The sequence below is a fragment of the Eubalaena glacialis genome, chromosome 3 (assembly GCF_028564815.1).
Source record: "Eubalaena glacialis isolate mEubGla1 chromosome 3, mEubGla1.1.hap2.+ XY, whole genome shotgun sequence".
Lineage (NCBI taxonomy): Eukaryota > Metazoa > Chordata > Mammalia > Artiodactyla > Balaenidae > Eubalaena > Eubalaena glacialis.
In genome coordinates this window covers 17,459,437-17,479,060 of record NC_083718.1, presented here as the reverse complement: position 1 = coordinate 17,479,060, position 19,624 = coordinate 17,459,437, and the positions used below count along the sequence as shown (strand labels likewise).

Genomic DNA, 19,624 nt, shown 5'->3' with positions numbered 1-19,624 from the left:
CACCCTGACCCTGGACGCCTGCCCCTTGGCATCCGCTCACTTACATTTTTACTCAATTACTATTTCTAAGAACAGAGAGACAAAAAAAAAAAAAAAAATGCAGAGCCGCACTGCTCAGCAGTCTTGAATGGAAGGTCTGGAAGGGTCCGCAGGGTTTCCTCCCAGGAGGGAAGCTGGGTGGGGAGGGAGAGGCTCCCACCATAGGGAATCTGTGCGTCTCTCTCCCCCATCCTGGCCACACCCTCTGAGACACTCCTGATTTTCCCAGACTCAGGAGGGGCAGGGTGGGTTTCCAGTGTTTTTTCACCAAAGAAAGAGGGAAGCTTGCAGCGATTTGAAAATAACCCCGAGGGAGAAGGCGTGTCTGAGGCCAAAAGCTAGGGTAGGCCTCTCCACTTGTTTCCTATGGGAAGAAAACATGAAAAGGAAATGAATCCAAAGTGGTAGGTAAGAGAATTATAAAATGAATGGGATAGGATTCCAAAGGGAAAGCAAAAAGAAGGGCAAAAAAATTAAAAATAAAATAAAAAAAGTTTGGGGGTCTCTGTGGTAGAGGGCACCAGGGCCAGACCTGAATTCAGATTTTGGCTCTGCCCCTTTTGCTAGCTCAATGACCAAGGACAAGGTATTCACCTCTCCAAGCCACAGTTTCCTGTGGGGAGAAATGGGGATGTCACACTCGCCCTCCCCACCTGCCCACCCAGGATGACGTGCCTTAAATACCAGGGACATAGGGGGTAGTCTACAAATGTTTTCCTTCTCTCATCCCTTTCCCTTGTCTTTTCCAAAAAGCTGGTGAGACCAAAAAAAAAAAAAAAAAAATCAGACAATTAACTCCTTGGTTTAGACAGTGAAATAAAATACACATTTAGAGATGGAAAACCAAATATAATCTGCCTCAAAAAAGGGAACTTTAAAAGCATGGATCAAGCCATTCACTCTTTATTCACATGGCAGCTTCTAGCCACTCTGAGGCTTTCTGTACTAAAATAAATGTATATTCTCAATAGAATCAGTTTTTGTTTTTCTTTCTTTTTTTTTTTAGGAAAGCCCAGCTTAGGCCACTGTAAATAAACTATTTCATTTCTTGATTCCTTGATTCCTAAGAAGCAAGGTTAGGCATGGTAAAGTCCATGGTAGGATAACCCAGTGAGTCAGACATCTACTGGGGTAATAAAAACATTTCTCTTGTCCTTATTTGGGACCTCCACCTGCATTTAGAATCAATATAATCCACGCTTCGTCAGGGTCTCAAAAGTGCAGCGGGAACCAATGCCAGGGTGGCGAGTCCATTTCCTCCCTTCCTGAATGGATCAGGGTACAACCTGGGCCAGAGTTCTTGAGTGTCAGGATCATCTAAGACCTATTCTTTGCTGTGGTCTCATGGTCCAGCATACAATAAAAGATGGCACTCAATCAAAGCTGGCTAAATTTATTAATGTTCCAAATCAGAAAGGGGTGAGACCTCCGGCTTCGGTGGCCCCCAAACTAACACGTGGCCCTAGCTCTGGGGAGTCTGCACTTGTTCTGAGGGTCAGGGCGAAGTGGCAAGCTCCCAGGTTCAGTCAACTGAAGCCTTGACCATGACCACTGCATTCTCTCATGCAACCCATTAATGGCAACACAAAGGTCACAATGATCAGCATATGTTTCCCACAGGCCTCCCTCTAGAACTCCAAAGGAGAGAAAATCTCCTTCTTCCCTTTCAGTTCAGTACCAGAAACATTCACTGAGCCATTGCTATGTGCCCGAAACAAGAACACAGATTCAAATAAGATACCAAAAAAGGACCCTTGACATTCTGGCCCTACCGTTCAACCCTCCAGAGAGTATCCTCCCAGGGGGGTCAAGAGATCAATCTGTCCAATCACTCGGTAACCCCTGGATCACACACATCTCACAGACCCACAATCCATGCTTCCCCATACTGCAATCAAGTCATCATATCACTTCAAAGCATTCCTGAGTCTTTCTCATAGAAACTCTGACTACAAAATTGGGGGCACCTGTGTGACTGTCCAGCTACAAGGCTGCGCTTCAGAATTCTATTTGGCCTCTGACAAGTTCCCCCCAGGAGGCAGACACTACAGACGGGCCGGCTATCACTACGGCAAATGAGGTATATAAAGCAGACGAGTGTACTCACCAAGGTACCCACAGAGCACCTGGGGCTGTCTGGAGCACAAGCTGCCCACTGAGCCAGAGGGTGTTGTAACAACTGGGCAGACAGCTAGGAGTTTTAAAAAGTACAGTCATTAGCTATTTTACTGAGGAGAAGCCTCGTACAGAGCTATACAAAGATTCAACACAGAAGAGGGACTCAATGAACGTACTTATCATTCCCCCAGAAATAGAAGGTCCCCCCTACTCAGGGCCAGGGGACTAGGCAGGAGGGATCTCTGGGGGATTGTGGATTCTCGTCCCAGATCTTTCGGCATCCCTTAACCAGCGGTCAGGCTCCTGAATCCAGCGTTCCCTTTAACACATTCTAGCGTTAAAATAGCAATGTACAATTTATATACTGAAATGGTTAAAATAAATACCTTGACTTACATTAAAGATGAATAAGAAAGGCCTTGACCTCTTTGACAAAAGACAGACTCCCTATTAAGAGTAAAACTCTGATTTCTGTTTGGTTGGCCTCGATTTCAGTTTTCTTAAAACCACCTGTCATCATTTCTAACCCGCACAGGAAAGCTCCTTCTCTGGTGATCAAAAATTCAAGTGTCTATTGCTTTGGGGCTGCTTAGCTGCAGTTTAAAAATCTAGGGCTCCTTGGAATGCATTAAAATATCTTCCGTGATAGTTCTGACATCCTGAAATTCGGAACTTTGCTTCTTTTAAAGTAAAGGTAGCAACTAGATCTTGTATATTTCCCACCATATTCTTGTAAACGAAAATACACCAAAAAATACCTCCAGCTAAAAACATTGCTGAGTGTTCAAAGGCTATCCTATCTGTGATAGAGTCGATAATAAATATCAGATTTTTGCATGAGAAGATGTAGATGGACACCCTGCTCTGTCATTAGTTTCCTGGGAATCTCTGGAAAAGCGCCTTGATGCACCCAAGCCTCTGCTGCTATAAAATGAAACTGACATCATGCTATCCTTGAGGGTTTTTGAAAGACTGAAGTGAGATATTTAAAAGAAACTGAGAAATAAAAGGTGCTCAAGGGATGTAATAATATTAGTTATCTAACTTATTTGATAGATAAACCCCTGACGGCCTTCTAGGTCTGCATGAATATACTTCTTTCCCAGCTCCTTACACCAATTTAAAATCCATGCACCTTCCATTCACCTAGGGCATGTCTTCTAGAAGTAGCATGGCCACTATTTATACCTGACTTGAAAACTTCTTTGGACAAAAGACAAAAAGGTCTTGTGGATTCCCTCCCACCCCATACGCACCCCACCACCCCCCCTTTTTTTTTTTTTGCCAGATTTGTACTTTTATCTCTCAATTTTAAAACAGATAAGGAAGACTTTTTCCATGCCCTGTAGCTTACCATCTCCAACATTCAGCCCACTAACAAGACCCCAGGGACCTATATTCACACTTGTGTGGATTCCACCTTCCAGTCAAAACCCTCTTTAATTGAGATGTGGGACCTGCATGGCCTGAATGGCCTGGAAGACGAAGGCCCAACACCCAGGTCTTGGTAACACGCTGCTATCATGTTGCCACCATATGCTGTTACCAGCTGACATCTGCTCACACATGTTCTCACCAATAAGCAACCATGTTGTTTATTTTTAGAGCCCTCTCCACAGCCTCACAGAGAGAAAATTCCCTCACATCACCCGTCAGCAAAGACAGGAAGCTACAGACTGGGTATAAACTGTTTGTCACAAGATCAGCAAGGCACACAACGTCTTCTCATTCAGATCTGACCTCTAAAAAGAGATGCTGAAAGTTATCTTCAATAAAAATCTCAAGGAACGGAACCAGAGACAGGCAGGGTACGCAAAAAGCATCGCTTAGTTAGCAATGCTTTCTCTTCAGACTAGGGCCCTGTGCATTTCTTGGGGGGATTTCACTCCTTTTCCTGGGAAACAGCACCTTCTTCAGGCCAGTGGGTGTTGTGGTGCCAAAGAGGGATGCTTCTATTACCGGAATCCAGATCCCTGAAATCGCCCCAGGTCACCGGGGTCAAACGAAGTCTGTGGGGAAACAAGGCAAGCTAACTGCCATCATTTGTCGTTTCCAACTTGCAGTCCTCAAGTATGCACCTTTGGTTTACTCTCTCTCCGCCATCAAGCTACAGCATTAAAATGCTTTCTTTCCTCCCCTTCCTTTTTCTGTTTGTTTGTTTGTTTGTTTGGTTTGTTTTTAAGCAGGGCCAAAGAACAGGCTGCTCTGGTGCTGATCCAGTGCCTCTGAAGTTAAGCCCATGAACTGGATGGAGAGATAAATGATGCGAATAGGGATGATTTAGGCCAAAGAAAGTAACTGTTAGTTTTCGTAAAAATCAACTTTCAACATCTATGTGTTTGAAGTGGCACTGTGGTATGCATAAACTTTTTCAGATCAGTAAGGTTTGGCGTCCATGTGAAATGCTTTTTAAAAGATGGAACCCTATGAAAAATCTGAGACATGAATAGTCCTAGAGAAATAAAAATTTTTAGAATTACCTGGGCACTCAGTCATGAATAATGGGGTACTCGTATGGCTCACATAAGTCAAAAGAGAAAAACAGTCCTGGAATTTAAATTTTGCATGGGTCATTTACAAAATAACTAAGAAACAATGAAGCTAACTATAAAAGTGTTGGGACTCATTTTTGCCTGTGATGACACAGCTAAGAAATAAAGCAACAAAACCCAAATACACAGTGTTTCCAGAGTGAGGTTCTGAACTACCTGCTTGGGAATCACCTGGCCTTCTTGTCAAGAGGCAGTTATCTGGAGCTCACCTCAAAACCACTGGATAATAATCTTGGGAATTCCCTGGCGGTCCAGTGGTTAGGACTCCGCGCTCTCACCGCCGAGGGCCCGGGTTCAATCCCTGGTCGGGGAACTAAGGTCCCGCAAGCAGCGCAGCGCGGCCAAGAAAAACAAAACAAACAAACAAAAACTACTGAATAATAATCTGGATGGAGGGTAGCAGGCAAAGGTTTGGGAATCCGCACATAGCACTCCAGGTGATTCTTTTGCTTGGTAAAATTCAAGAAGCACTGGTGTAGGCTTTTGTGACTTAGAGGTTAGAAAGGCCTTTTACAAAAAGCTCGTTTGACCTCAACACAACCCAACCAGGTGGATCACAGAGAAACTGTTCTCTCCTAAGAGTTGTCTGTTCTGGGTAATGGTTTTATGTAGCGTGGAAGCGTCTCTCAGTCAGAGAGAAAGCCATTCTTAACGCAATGATATCTTAAGCAGAATTAAATGTCATTAAAAATGCTGCAGTAAACTCCACATCAAATTAGTCCTCCCCCTCAACCCCTCCCCAGCCCTCCACCCAAACATCCTCCACGCAAACATCTCTCCGATAACAGCAATTCCGCAAGTGGGTACTGTCATTTCCTCCCAGCAGTAGACGACAGTGAGTTTCTACTCCACTTAGAGAATCCCCAGTAAATGTTACGAGAAAGGGCAAACCGCTGAGCCCCAGTGTCTAATGACTCGGGGTCAGCTTGGCTCAAGACCCTCTTTCTAGAATCCTGGTACAATTGCCAAAGAATGAATGAAATTAGACATGACCTTATACACATAGTTTCATTATTGATGGTGATGTTTTCTGACAGTGGAATTCTTCTGAAATATTTCTCTCTACAAGACAAACCAGCACCTGCCACCTAATTCCATGGAGGAGAAAAGCAAAAGTTGAGTAGGTGAAACAACGGCCGCTTAGGAGTGGGTTCACAGATGTGACCAGTGAACTCTACTAACACACTTAACAACCTAAGGCTTGATACTCCGGGGAGGTACAAATGAATGACTAAGCTACTATTCAGATCAAAATGACTGTGTAATAGACATATCTAAGGCTGAGAACTGCTGCCTTAGAACCTGAGGTGACAGCCATAATTAATTCTCCTTTGGTTCTGCCTGGCTACTTCCAGGTAAAAGCTCCTACCTCTGTTTCTCTCTCCTTAACTTCCAGAGCCCCAGATGCTAAGGTGTGAACTTGGATGTAGAAACACTTCCCCAACAGAAAACCCTGACAGACCTCCAAGTGGGCAGTTCCTTTACCAAATCACCCATCTTCTACAAAGAAATGTCCTCAGTCTGTGATTTTCCTCTTCTTTTCTCCTTCTAAAGTCGAATCAGAATAAGTCATCCACCTTCCCCGCCCCCTTTTGCCAGCCCCCTTTTTGGCCTGTCTCAGCCAGCAACTGAGTTATAGGAGTTTATTATAAAGCAAGAAGAAACAACTTCAATGGCATGGTCATTAAGTTGTCAAAGCAGAGTGAAAATGAGATTAAGTCAATGGATAGGGAAATAAATGACCCTATAAGAATAAAACCCCCCAGTGGAAGGAATGACAAAGTGACTGCTACGTGTGGTCTAGAGAGAATAATCCCTGATGAATTTGATCTAAGAAGTGCTGAATTCCCAATGCTGAAGTGACTCCAAAACTTAAAAATTACCTTTCCCAGAAAATTCCCATTTATGGGCAATAATATATTTTAGCGCTCTTAAAATGCATTAAAAAATATGGTCTTCTCTTTTAGATAGTGCTTCCCCTGAGATCTGCAAAGACCAGTGGACTTCTGATCGTTTCAATGTCTTTCTCAAAACCGAACTGTGCATTCTCGCTCACAAGCTGAAGTAACAAATAAGGATTCTTACAACAGTCTAAAGTTATGAATGAGCAGTCATTTGTGAACTAGCTTGTCAAGACAGATGTGGTATTTGTCAGTGTGGTGTGGGTTAGATAGCAAAAGCCAAAGGAACGGAGCGCCAAGGTCAAAGTCACAACATTTTTCTTTTTCTTCCTTGAGACTGAAAAGATGCTACAGCACTTCCTGAAACAAACATCTCCAAAAAAGCAGCCTTACTCTCCAACAGCTGCCCCATGACTCTCCTTTCAGAATCACCATGTCTCTCCCTTAGGAACGTCCTGCTTCCTAATTACTGACATGGAGGCCGCGAGGAAGGCCCGAAGGGAGAGTGGCAGTCTCTCTGTGGACAGAGATGTGTGCAATATGCCAGTGTGAGAGCAAACAGCTGCCTGGGGAGGTTGGAAATGCATTTGAACTATTTTCAGAAGGTCTGGGCTTTGTAACATCCAGAAAGCATTTTCCATTTGCTTTAAGTTCCTCAAGTTGTTGTGATTAAAGGAACATCTAAGCCCCACATTTTTGACTTATCAGGCAGAACCAAATCCAAGGGCTCATTTTTGAGAATGAAGGGATGGGGGCTGGTCCACACAGAAGAGCTTTCTGGGCACCAGCAGGCCTTCCCTCCTTCTAACAGACGCTAAATCCAGTAAACTCGATTCCTCCTGGACGGCAACGTCTTCTCATACCAACGAAGTGGTTTTACTCGGTAGCTCCAGGAAAGCCAGGATGCTACCCCACGCAGAGAGCGTTTTGCTCTGCTAACAGCTACCCTGGGCCGAGTACGGCCTCCCCTCTCTGACATCACCTCCTAAGTTTTCATTTCCTCCTCAAACCCTTTGTGGTGACTCCTCACTACCCTCTGCCCTTCCTCCCACCCATCCTCCTCTGGGAGACTTCTACCCCCTAATGGCATTTTGATGCTAAAGTTCTGTTTTTAAATGAGTCGCCTGACAGTGAAGAAACTGCTGTGGCTGGTGCCTGGTCATGGAGATGCAGGGAGGTCCAAACGTCCTGGCTTCCTTCTCAACAGAGCCTCTCCCCAGGGGAGCGGGTGAGACAGGGGGCCTGGGAGGAGGGGCCGCGTCAGCCCAGAGGCACGTTGCCCACAAGTCCCTTCTGCGTGTTAGCCTTTTCTGAGCAATACCCTCCCCCCATCCTCTGTTGGATTTCAGCCTTTAAGGCCCAGAAAGATAAAGAGGTGAGTGCTATGTGACTCATACGTGTACTCAGAGAGAGCCGTTAAAATAATTTTAAACATTTTTTCCCTAGAAATGTAAAGGCCCTTTGAAACAACTGGTAACATCTTGAGATGTCAAAACAAAACAAAAAAAAATCAAAACTGGATATTAATGCACTGAGCATGCACAGCAAGACACTCCAGCTGGGAGGAATCCATGATGCGGACCTCCTGCTTCTGGTGCCAGAGGTGGCGATTTCCAGTCGGAGGCTCTTAAAGTTTACTAAATAGAAACGTTTTCTGAGGGCAGATATCATGCTCCCACTTAATTTTATTTTCGATGTGCTTCTAGGACATAGCACTCTGCTACATGCACGTGGACCGCTATTCTCCCAATCCACAAACATTTATGTGACTTCACTGATTTTGCATATTTTTCATATTTTCATACTTCTAAAATCCTGATGCCCTCTTAGAATCAATGGCACGTTACAATTAAGTGGCAATGATATTTCTTTTTAAGTGGCATATAAAATAATGGTGCACTGTAAAATCAGTAGCGTTTGAGATTCAGTGAATGATAGCTGCCGCGTAAAGCAAGCCTATTAAGTGCCAGAAGCAGCTGCACTTGGCCTTTCTTTGCATGTCATCATCCATCCTCTACAACCCTAGGGGGCAGATATCATCTTCTTCACCGTTACAAGTGAACAAACTGAGATCAGCTTAAGTGCAGGGGCTTCCGCCTGGTCACCAAGCCAGTGATGGCAGAGCTAAGATCTGAATTCAGCAGGAAGCAACTTAAATGTCAACGAGGCAGATTTAATAACTTGCACTGAGACAGCCAAGTTGCTAACCCAAACAAGACCACATTTTAACAACTGCCATTGGCCTGGGGTAGGACTTCTTGTCTTTGATGCTCCCTCTTCCCTTTCAGCCTCTGAGATTCCTCTGGTGCAATTCCCTTTTATTTATTCTCTTTCTTTTACTTCTTGGGGCTGTCTGGCTCTCAAGTCTGTGCTCACTGTACAACACCATCCTGCCTTCCTCAATAAATTAATTTTCTGCGAGAGACAAGACGAATCACCTATCAATCAAATTTATAAACATTTTGTGAAGAAAATGGTTGCAGTTCAAGATCAAGACCAGGAGACTTGAGAAATCACAATTTTTGTATCAACCAAGTGCAGAGATAAAAGTGGAAGACTGTGTTAGAGGCAAGAAGAGAGACCCAGGGTGGTAGGGAAGGCTTCAGAAGTATATTTCCTTCTGGAGGGAAAGAATGTAGAGCTTCTATGAATGTAATTCCTGCCAGGTGAGGAGAGTCACCACCCTTTCATGGAGGGACTGTATCATTTTGCAAGAGGGCAGGAAAAGTCATGCTCTCCATTTCCTGGTCTCTATTTGGGGCCTCTATTACTTGTGGTCCCTAAAAGTCTGACTTCTAGGAAGACATCGCTGATAGAAATAGTTATAGCCATGTCCTCATATGTCACAGGGAAAATACCAGTCTGGACCGTATAGGGTCACTTTTGAGTGTGAAATAAGTGCACACATGTAAAATATTTAAAACTATGCTTGGCACGTAGTATATACCCGATAAGGGTTAGCTTGCTTTCATCATCATCATTATCGCCATCATTTTCATTTTTATCTGCAAAACTGGAAACAGGAAATGAATGGTTCTGAGAAGCCTGTGTTGCCTTCAGCACAGGGACAAGATCCATCAAGAACATTGTCCCCAGTAACGGAGGTGAGTAGATTTCTGTCTCTCCGTATCTCCCGGTCCTAATGCTTAGAACTCTTGATCCTTCTTCTGGTAACTCAATCTTATTCTCTAAAGGGAAACGCTCATTCCTTTATTAAGCATTGACTGAGCAACAACAACGTGCTGTAAGAACAGAGTTAAGTCAGAGTGGGTTCCTATTCTGAGGCAGTTTACAAACCGATGAAGAAGACAGGTCAGGACACAGCTAGATTTTACCTACAGCAAAAGAAAAGAGGCTGAGATAGAGATGAATGTCAGTCTTGTGAGAGTGCAGAGGAAGAGCCACTTAAATAGGACAAAGAATATCAACGAAGGTTTCATAAGGAGATGGTACTAACTAAACCTCGAAGGACATTTAAAGGTGTTAAAAGATGGATCTCTAAGTGGAAGAAATGACATAAACAAAGGGCTGGAGGCACAGAAATAAAGGGCCCATTTGGGTAAAGGCAAAGAGGGTGATCTGGCTGGAGTGTAGTTTTCTTGGGGGGATTTAGTTGGGGGGCTGCTGAGCAAGGAGGAGGGGCCTGACCCTGAAAGGTCTTGGATATTATCTAAGACATCTGAGATCTTACCTACGAAGCCTAAATTCTCAAGGCCTCCCTATATGAGGATTAGATAGTGCTGGGCATGCTGGATTACCAGCCCTGCCAGTCTGTGTTCCCAGCCCCTTAGGTGGCAAAGGTCACCTAAGGACCAATCCGAGTGAGCCAGGGAAACAGATCCACTGAGTGGAACTTACTAGGAAATGAATGAGATGTTGGTCCCGAGACATCCCGGGCTGGTGGGAGTGGTCCCCAGAGCATCACTTTTAATCATACTGGAATGTCTCTAAAATATCTCGTTTTAATATCTCATAATCAATGGCACGTTATAGTCAATTGTCACTGATATTTCTTTCTTTGTGGCACATAAAATAACAGTGCACCTTAAAATCAATGGTGTCTGAGAATCAATGGTTAATAGCTGGCATGCAAAGAAGGTCTACTGAGTGCCAGAAGCAGAGCTCAGGACTTCTTTACACAGGTCATGGTCAGTCCTTTGCAACCCTAGGAAGCCAGCATCTTCTTCATCTTTACAAGTGAAGAAACGGAGCCATGGTTGAATGAAGTTCACCACCCTACAGACAGATATTCCAGAAGAGAGGAGAACAAGAAGGCAATTTAGAGCCTGTGGGGAAGAGGTCAAGGGGGAGCGCTGATGCAGAGTCAAGGCCACCAAGCCAATCCGGAAGCAGGGTGGTGGTCACAGTGCAGTGTAGTTCTAACCTATCAGAGGTTAGAAAAGAAACAAAGCCAATGACAACCACCAAAACCCACTTGTGACTGCAGCATGAGGCGAATTTCTCCCAAACACAGGATGGAAACAAGCTTTTCAGTCTAAACAAACCCATCAGAGAATCCCTAGCATGTGATTAAATTGAAACTACCTGGAGAACATTGAATTCCTAGGTTAAAAAGTATCTTTGTTTAAAGACTATTAAAAACCCAAAGCACACCATATGGTTTCAAAATGACAATGGAAACGTTTGTTTATCTCAGCCAGAGGCACATTTCATCAAGCTGTTCAGAATCTGCAAAGTGGATCCACCCTTCGGCAGTCGGGCTGCCTAAGGAGAGCAAGCACATCTGGTAAATCCACATCCTCTCTCCAGGATCCCTCAGGACCGGAAATGCTACATCAAGAGAGCTGACAGGGCTGTTTCCAGAGCTCTTCCCTGCAGGCTCTTTGCTCCTGGCTCACCTTAATACTGAACCTGTAAAGGGCTGGGGGTGGCGGCGGGGAGGGAGGAGTCCCCCCAGAATCCCACCTCGGTGGTCAGCTTGTACGTCTCTCCCAGGGCCAGGCTCTTCCACTCTACTTTCCCTACCCTTCTAAAAATGCAGCTTGAAGTGTGTTGTAATCTCTGGGCAAAGGCCTAGGAGTCAGTGACCTCCTTTGTTCTAACCCAGATTTGATATGGGATCAACAGTGAGTCATTAGCCCTTTTCTCACATCTCAGTTTCCTCTAGGAAATAGGATCTGTCATTCTTTCATATCTTTTTTGTATGAAAGATGCTGTGACTGGGTTACATCAGCATCTCTTCACCAGGGAGAAGGCATCGTTCAAAAAGTGCAGCTCCTTGAGTAGACCCCAGGGGTCGCTGTGGAGACACAGAAGGCCCCCGGAGCCTCTGCCAGGTCAGCTGGTCCCCATCTACCCCTCCAGCTTCACAAAGCCCAGCCTCCATCCAGTGGGGACTCCTCAGGAGAGGAGACCGGCCTCCCTTGGCAACAAAGACGGCCCAACTGCTTCAGTTATAACCAGTATATCTCTTTGAGGAGTTTTCCTAGACTTTGAAAAGTAAAAGAAAGAAAAGAGAGAAAATCCTGGAAGAGAATGTAGCCTAAAGTTAAATGAGACCACAATTAGGCACTAGAGTTAGTACAAGCAATGATGCAATACAAGTGGGGGAATTAAAGTTGGGTCTGCTGTGTATTAATAACTCAATCATTGGGGAAGTCTAGGGAAGGGGTTCAAGTCTGTCTCTCTCTCTGTCCCTTTTTCTCACACATCCACAGAGAATCCCTCTCTGTCTCTCTCTCTCTCTCTCTCTCTCTCTGTCTCTCTCTCTCTCTCTCTCTCTCTGTGTCTCTCTTTCTCACACATCCACAGAGAATCTGAAAAATAAAATCCCTATCACTTTGCTGTATACCTGAAACTAACACAATATTGTAAATCAACTATAGTTCAATTTAAGAAACAGAAAAAAAAAAATCCCTGAACATCAAGCAAAAATAGTACTATGTTCCAGCAACTGCTAATATTTTCCTTCATCGGGCAATTGGCTGATAGTCCAGCAATGTGTACACAGAAAGATATATCCATGAATAGAATGTTAAGTTGCATGCCCCCCAAACCATAGTGCTATTGGTATTCTTTCTATCTTCCTCAATTTCACTTGGAAAATTACAGGGGAAATAGAAAAAGAGATTGCTTGGTATTAAATGTTTAGCATTTATGTGAAACAATTACAAAGGAAACCTCACCGTAATGTCTCAGGCTGTATATTTTAGTTTATCTAATTCAATATGATAGAATAAACCGACATGATTATTTACTTTCTTCCATTGCCGAGCTTGGAGATTCCACTCTTCCTTAACATGAGCTGCTTATTTTCCTTGCAAGGAAAATCCACGATAATCCCTCACTTCTTTTTTCTCTGTCCTGACTAACATCACATTGCTGCTGACTGAAGTTACAGATGGGTGGAGCGACACCCTTACTTAGGCTAAATGAATGGGAACTTTTGATGCCTCTAATTTAGGCCCTTTAAGATCATAATAATAAAGTATACACCATACCAAAGAGTCAAATTCATAGTCCCACTTGCTTAAGAAAACTTTCTGATTATCTTTCTATTCCATGTTAATGTCCTTTTGATGATAAAGATGTTTTACTTTCAGATTATTACTTTGGAAATGGTACCACTAGCAGAATTCAGCAACTGCAAATAAATCCCAGGGTGACCGGCTTTCTCCACGTGGGGATTACTGACATTTGGAGCTGGATAATTCTTTGATGTATGGGGGTGGCGGGTGGAAAAGGGACCTTTCCTGTGCATTCTAGAATGCTGAGCAACATCCCTGGCCCTTCCACTCCCAGTCATGACAACCCAGAATGTCTCCAGACATTGCCAAATGTTCCCTGAGGGTGTGGGCGGGGGAAGGGACCAAAATCACCGCAGTTAGAACCACAACACGTGCCTGATCTGTTACATGGAAAAGAGAGGGGAAAGAAAGAAAATAAAACTTTTTGTCTCTTCCTTTTTTTTTTTTTTTTTTGACTGTCAAAGGGTCTACATATTTTAATTGTTAATCATTTGGATTCTTACTCTGTTATGTGGAATCACTCTTTCTAAATTTCTAAAGCCCTGTACAGTGTCTTTTGAATAGATGTGCTTGAAGTTCAAGTGGATTGTCAAAAGGACGAGAAGTCCACTAATTCCCACTGGGTAAAGTATGGGTAAACCTTAGCATAACTCCACTTTGAGCCTTAAACTAACAGCATGTGAAAAGATCAATACGAATAAATTCAAAACTAATCAGATCCCTTCTTCAAATGTTGACACAGTATTATTTATATCCCATAAATACCTTCTTGACTAAAATTCATCCTAGGAGATTGGCACCTGGCCAGTTCTATTCATATTTACTGTATTTATATAGTACGCTGGGCCAAGGATAATATTTAAGACAAAATATGCCTGAAGGCATATACAATATCTCTTATATTTTTACTTTTAAAACTCAGCATTGCTAAAAACATTTCGTCTGAACTGTATAAAATGTCCTGCAAAGGGCTACCAACAATCTGTAATGATATATAGCTCGTTGAGTATGATTAGAACATATTTGTAATATTTGAGCTGAAGTCACTCCCTGAACGCTAATAAGTTGGTGGTAAAAAATGAACCAGTGATCTTTCCCATGCCTTCATCTCTGGGGCTTATGACCCGCTGCGGATTCCCTTCAAGAAATGACAGGCACACTTCCTCCCCACCATCGCTTCAGGGAGGACCGAGTTAAAAGTTAGGTGGAAAGGTCCTAAAGGGGGAAAGCTGGTATATAAGCCAATGCTGTCCTTTCAGTTTGCCCTTTAAAATATGGTGGAGTGATTTTTTTTTTCTTTTCTTCCTTTTTTTTGGAAGGGTTCATTATATTCCAGTATAACTAGAAAGTACTGGAAAATCAGTTAACCTACTTTCTATAAAATTATCCACAGTCCTAGCACAGTGGTGTCAAATCTGCTATTAATAAGGCTTTCTGCTCCTAAACTTCCTTTAAGGCTTTAAGAAGCCTGTACTCTTTGTAGGAAGACTGATAGTTTATATTTTACCCTGCACTGATCAGAGGCTTTCATTTCTTTGGTAGCTGGGAGAGGAAGCAGAAGGGAATCCACACACCCACCTGAGATGCCAACCTCTGAAACCCTAATAATTTGAGAATTTTTTCCAATTTGGTGATGATGATAATCTTGCATGGGATCACCTCAGTTCTTTAGACTGAAGAGTGCTTGAAAGAACAAAGAATGAACACCCTCTTGGGTAATTTGCTCTCTCCACACCTATCTCATGAAGGGATCAGACCCCCTCTCTGTTATGAAAGTGCCAGCAATTCATGAGAGCTGTTGCAGGTAAACATTGAAGGCTTGGCTTGTTCTGGTTCTACATAACATAACTGCCCCGCCTGCCCAAATTCCAGTAGAACGGTTGCACGTGCTAGAGAAAGCAAACTGACTCAACTCCCTGTTGGGTCTCAATGATTTTGGACTAATTACAATGAACTTTCTTTCCTAATTATCTCCTTGGCTCCACCCCAGGTAGAAAGCTTTCCTTCACTCCCCGGGGGGGAATCACCAGGGTGGAGTGTATTTATCACCACTGTTGTGGATGGTGATGTAATTACAATAATAAAATCATCCCGCTTGCCAGGATCTCCTGCTTCAGCTCTGCTCTTAAACAAGAAGAGATGATGCTGCAGCAAAACAGAGGTCGCCAGGAAGCCTGGGGTTGGATACTTCAGCTGACAATCTGAGACCATCAAATACAAGGCATGGCAAGTGCCGGAACTACGACTTGTCAAACTAAATATAAATATTCAAAAAGAAAAGCACCACCCTGCAATTAGAACCTCTAGGATAAAATTACCAAGATGGCCATATTATCTCTGTAGGCAAGACACAGAGACGTTGTGAAGGCAGCCAGGGAGTATATAGGGCATGGAAAGGGGAGGAGAGAGATGGGCAACCAATGAAAAGTGTACGACTTGGGATTTGGAATAGGCAAATGTTGGAGCTCTTTTTTTTTCTTTTTCTTCTTCCTGGTATTTAACCCTCTCAGGCATCAATATATGCTTCTTCTTCTTTCCTTTTTTTAAAGAACTTGGAAATCATTCTAAGCTAACTGCCCTCTTCCCTTCCCCTCAAAGAACTCCTAACAATAAATCATTCACTCCCGTTGCTACTGTATGCCAGCTGGTTTTGAGGACACTGCCCTCAGAGAAGCCAGTTTAAAAAAAAAAAAAAATCGGCTGTCTAATACGCTGAGATTTAGGAATGCAACGAAGTGACTGCAGGAAGCCTATGAAAGGGCAGGGAACACCGGGCTCAAGAGTGAGAAAGATAAACGATAAACGCATAAGAAAAAGGATCTGCTACACCGGCGATTTTAAGAAGGCAGGTTTGAGTGAATTCTGAAAAAAATAACGTGAAGGAAAATCCCTTTTAAACGTAGTCAGCAACGAAGCTGTCCTTTCTACCATTCCAGGTGAAATCAAAAGGGGACGTGGTTACAAGATCTCGCCTTGGGGGGAATGTAAACACCTCGCCGAGGCAGTAGCTTCAAGAATTGAGGGGTTGGAGGTAGCTTTTTGGAGGGGTCTCCAGATCGGGTTTTGTCTTGGCGATGCTGACATTTTTCGGGGAGTTAGAGACAATAGGGAAGGCTTGGGGAATCAGCTGATAGGTCGGCACGGAAAGGGGCGCCTTCCGGAGAGGCTAGTTTTGAGCCACTTTTTTTTTTTTTTTAACCCCTCGTGCACCAGTTCGGCGGGCTTCAGGCCAATCGGAGCAAAGAAAACAAACCCACCAAGGTTTCCCGGTTTAACGCGGCCCCAGGGAGCGCCTCCAAGTTTGACAGAGGAGGGCTGACTCCTAGCCGGTGGCCGAGTCGAGAATTCCAGGGAAGAGAAAAAAAGAGAAAAACGCCTTATAAAAGACGGGGGCGTTGGGGGAAGGGAGAAATGGAGAAAATTAAAAGTCGCAAGTCCACGTTTTAAAGCCTAACGTCCTCAAGCACACAACTGGCAAGGAGGTGGGTGGGACGGAGGACAGGAGCAGGGGAAGGAGCGAGCTGGGACCCGGAGAGGGCAGGGCGATCCCTGGAGTGGCTGCGGTTCTGGAAGCCTCGGGCAGCGCTAAGCCCCGGGGAGTGGAAGCGGGGAGCGGTACTTACTTTCCGAGGGGAAGAAGGGCGGCATGTCTATTTTGTAAACCTCCTTGGCGTAGTACTCCTCGTCGCTCCGCTCGCGCTCGCAGGCGGCCGCCCTCCGGCTCGCCTTCTCCTGGAGCAAGTCCCTTGTGCTGTTGTAGATGGAAATCACCTCCGGGGGGACCTCCTCGGGTTCGGGGTAGTCTTCTGGGGGGCTGGTGAGTTTCAGCTTGCTCAGGATCTGTCCGCGGATCGCCTCGATCCTCTTGCGCATGAACTGGTCCATGTCGAGCGTGCTGCAGGTAGACAGGCTGAGCGCGACCGCGACCAGATGCAGAAGCAGGAAAGCGCTCAGCACACAGTAGTGCATTTTTTTTTTTAAGGTGGAAAAAAAATTTTTTTAAAAAGTAAAAAAGTAAGAAAACTAAAAAGAAACCAACAACTCTCAAAGTACAGATCAGGTAGATTTTTTTTTTTTTAAATGCGAAACTTTTGCAAACAATCGGGAGTCAATGTCCGAGAGAAAAAGCTATCTTGCTTGAATTCCTTTAAAAAGAAAAGGCAAGTCGTTCCCCAAGTGGAAATATTAATACACGACGGGCAAGGGGGAAGCTTCACTTGGGGGAGGCAGCAAAAGTTTTCTTGGAGCGACGAGATGGGGGGGAAAAAAAGAGACGAGTGGCTATTAGGCAGAAATAAATTGAGGAGGAGGAAACGGAGTTCAGTGTGTCAGTTTCGGGTGCGGAGTGGCGGATCCGAACTCGGCTCCTCCGGCCAAAAGGGAAGAGATGAAAAGGTCCCGGGGCTGGCAGCGGGCGCGCCGGCGGGAGGGGCGCGGGCAGCGCTGTCAGGGGGGCGGCCGAGGCCGGCCGGCTCCAATTTATATATTTAAAGAAGGAGCGGCGCGGCCCTGCCTTCCACTACGGCGCTGAGAGCAGGAGCAGCAGCAGCTCCGGAGCGGAGGAGCGCACACGTGTGTGAGTGTGTGTGTGAGTGTGCGCGCGCGCGCCCGTGTGCGCGCGCTGGGAGCGAGCCCGGCCCGCGGCGGGGAGGCGGGAGCGCTTCGCGCTGCGCCCGGGGCTCGGCCGGGCCCGGCGGGGGCCGCCGAGGCCGCGGAGGGAGGCGGCGAGGATCCTGCTCCCGGAGCTGCGCGCGGGGGCCGACACCCCGGCCGGCGCGCCGACCCGCCCGGTCACTCCACGTTGCCGCCGCCGCCGCCGCTGGCGAACGCGTCCGGCCTCCAGCTCCCTCCTTCCGCTCCTCCTTCTCCTCTCGCTCCAAACGCCAACCCGGCAACAGACGAGCGGCGGCCGCCGCCGTGGCTTTCGCCCCCCGCGGACCGCAGCGGCAGCCCCGGGACGCGCCGACAGGGGAGTTTTATTCCTAGGGGGTTGCGACGGGGTTCCCTTGGACTCCCACCCTTGCCCACCCACTCCTGGTTTCTCTCCCACTTGGGCTTTCTCGCTGAGGGTAGTAGGCACTTGGCAGCCTGCAGTAGAGCCTCTCCTTTCTCCTTTCTGCGGCCAGGCAGCCCCTCGGTTTGCCCCCGAATGGCTCCCTAGACCGTTATCCTAGGTTCTCCATCCCTCTCGCCAGGCCTCCTTCACTTGCGCTCTCGCTCTTCCCTGTGTGTCTCTCTCTCTGCCTCTCTCTCGGTCTCTCTGTATCTCTCCGGCTGCCTCTGCCTGCCTTTCTCTCCCTCCCTCTCTCTCTCTCTGGTCGGGAGCTTCTGGAGCTCCCCTCGGAGCGTACCTTCTGCTGCCAGCAGATAACATCACGATCCTGCCTGGGAGGAGAGATTTATAAGTTCTCTCTGAACCACGTGTTTGCCTTCAACAAAGTGACGTGCTAGGATTACAGTCAGAAGTCCTCTCGTTTACTTAGACCACGAGCTCTCCCTGAACCGTTGAGGGGGTGTGGAAATGAGGACGGCTGTGGGGAAGGGAGGGAGGAGGTGGAGTGTGCGCCCTGACAACAGTGATTTATGGTATTTACTTTATATAGTCATTTTGGACCCGTCTGGTGAAGGACATGCGATCAAGCCTCCCATTTTTACTTCGTGTGGCTCGCTCACAGCCTCCCAGATGGGATCACTTGCTCTAGAATGGAAGTCTTCTCTCCTGTATTGTACACACACACACACACACACACACACTCTCTCTCTCTCTCTCTCTCTCTCTCGCTCTTTCTCTCTCTCTCATGCAAATGAGCATCAAACAGTTGACTCTGGGCCAGGCCAGCCCTGAGATAGGTCATCCAAGCTCCACCTCCTAGCTTTTTAGTGGAATCATTTTCTGAGATTCCAGAGCATCGTGCTGGTACCTCTATCCTAAAGCTTATTTTATTATGGTTTGTTGTTTACAGCCTAGTTCTGCATTTGACTGTGAACGGCTGAAAACAGAGCTCTCTCTTTTGCACCTGGAGAATGAATTATATTTATTTTACTGTTTGAATGAATGGCTATCTTCTTAATTTGCTGCCTAAGCCACTTCTTGACATGGCTTTCTCTTCACCTTCTTCCCCAGCTAGACTTTAGCAATCAACTTCATTCCTTGCACAGGATATATCCAGGAAGCTGGGATTTTAAGTGTTTGATGTCGCTGTTATATACTACTCATAACTTGACATTTTCTATTTCAACCTAGTCCAAATTAGATAAATACAAAAATAATTCTTGCCCCTGTTCACTTTTCCCTTTTTCTTTTCTTTTACCTTTAGTTACTCAAAGTCAACATTTTCATTTCATCATGACGGTAGCCATACCGACTAGACAGATGATTTAAACTGGAAACTCTGTTGAGTTTTCCCCCAAACTCAAAGCCACTATATCATTCCCTAGTTCAGATGTTCCTTTTATTATAGAAAGGTCACAAGGAACTTTCTCTAACTTTTGGAATTTACACTTTCCATGTGTATGGGGCCTATAT

General features: G+C 45.4%; 1 protein-coding gene across 3 annotated transcripts in view; it reads right to left on the bottom strand.

The window, feature by feature from the left end:
• TGFB2 (transforming growth factor beta 2) overlaps positions 1–17,730 on the bottom strand; it is a 79,966-nt gene extending 62,236 nt beyond the window's left edge. For 2 of the 3 annotated variants that reach the window (XM_061185315.1, XM_061185316.1), the window contains exon 1: positions 16,722–17,730. In XM_061185315.1, the coding sequence (XP_061041298.1) occupies positions 16,722–17,067 (346 nt within the window). In that variant the 5' untranslated portion in view covers positions 17,068–17,730. Of the gene's footprint in view, positions 1–2,146; positions 2,231–16,721 lie in introns of all 3 variants that reach the window. The other variant, XM_061185317.1, reaches the window with a different exon arrangement.
• Between the last annotated feature and the right edge of the window lie 1,894 nt (positions 17,731–19,624).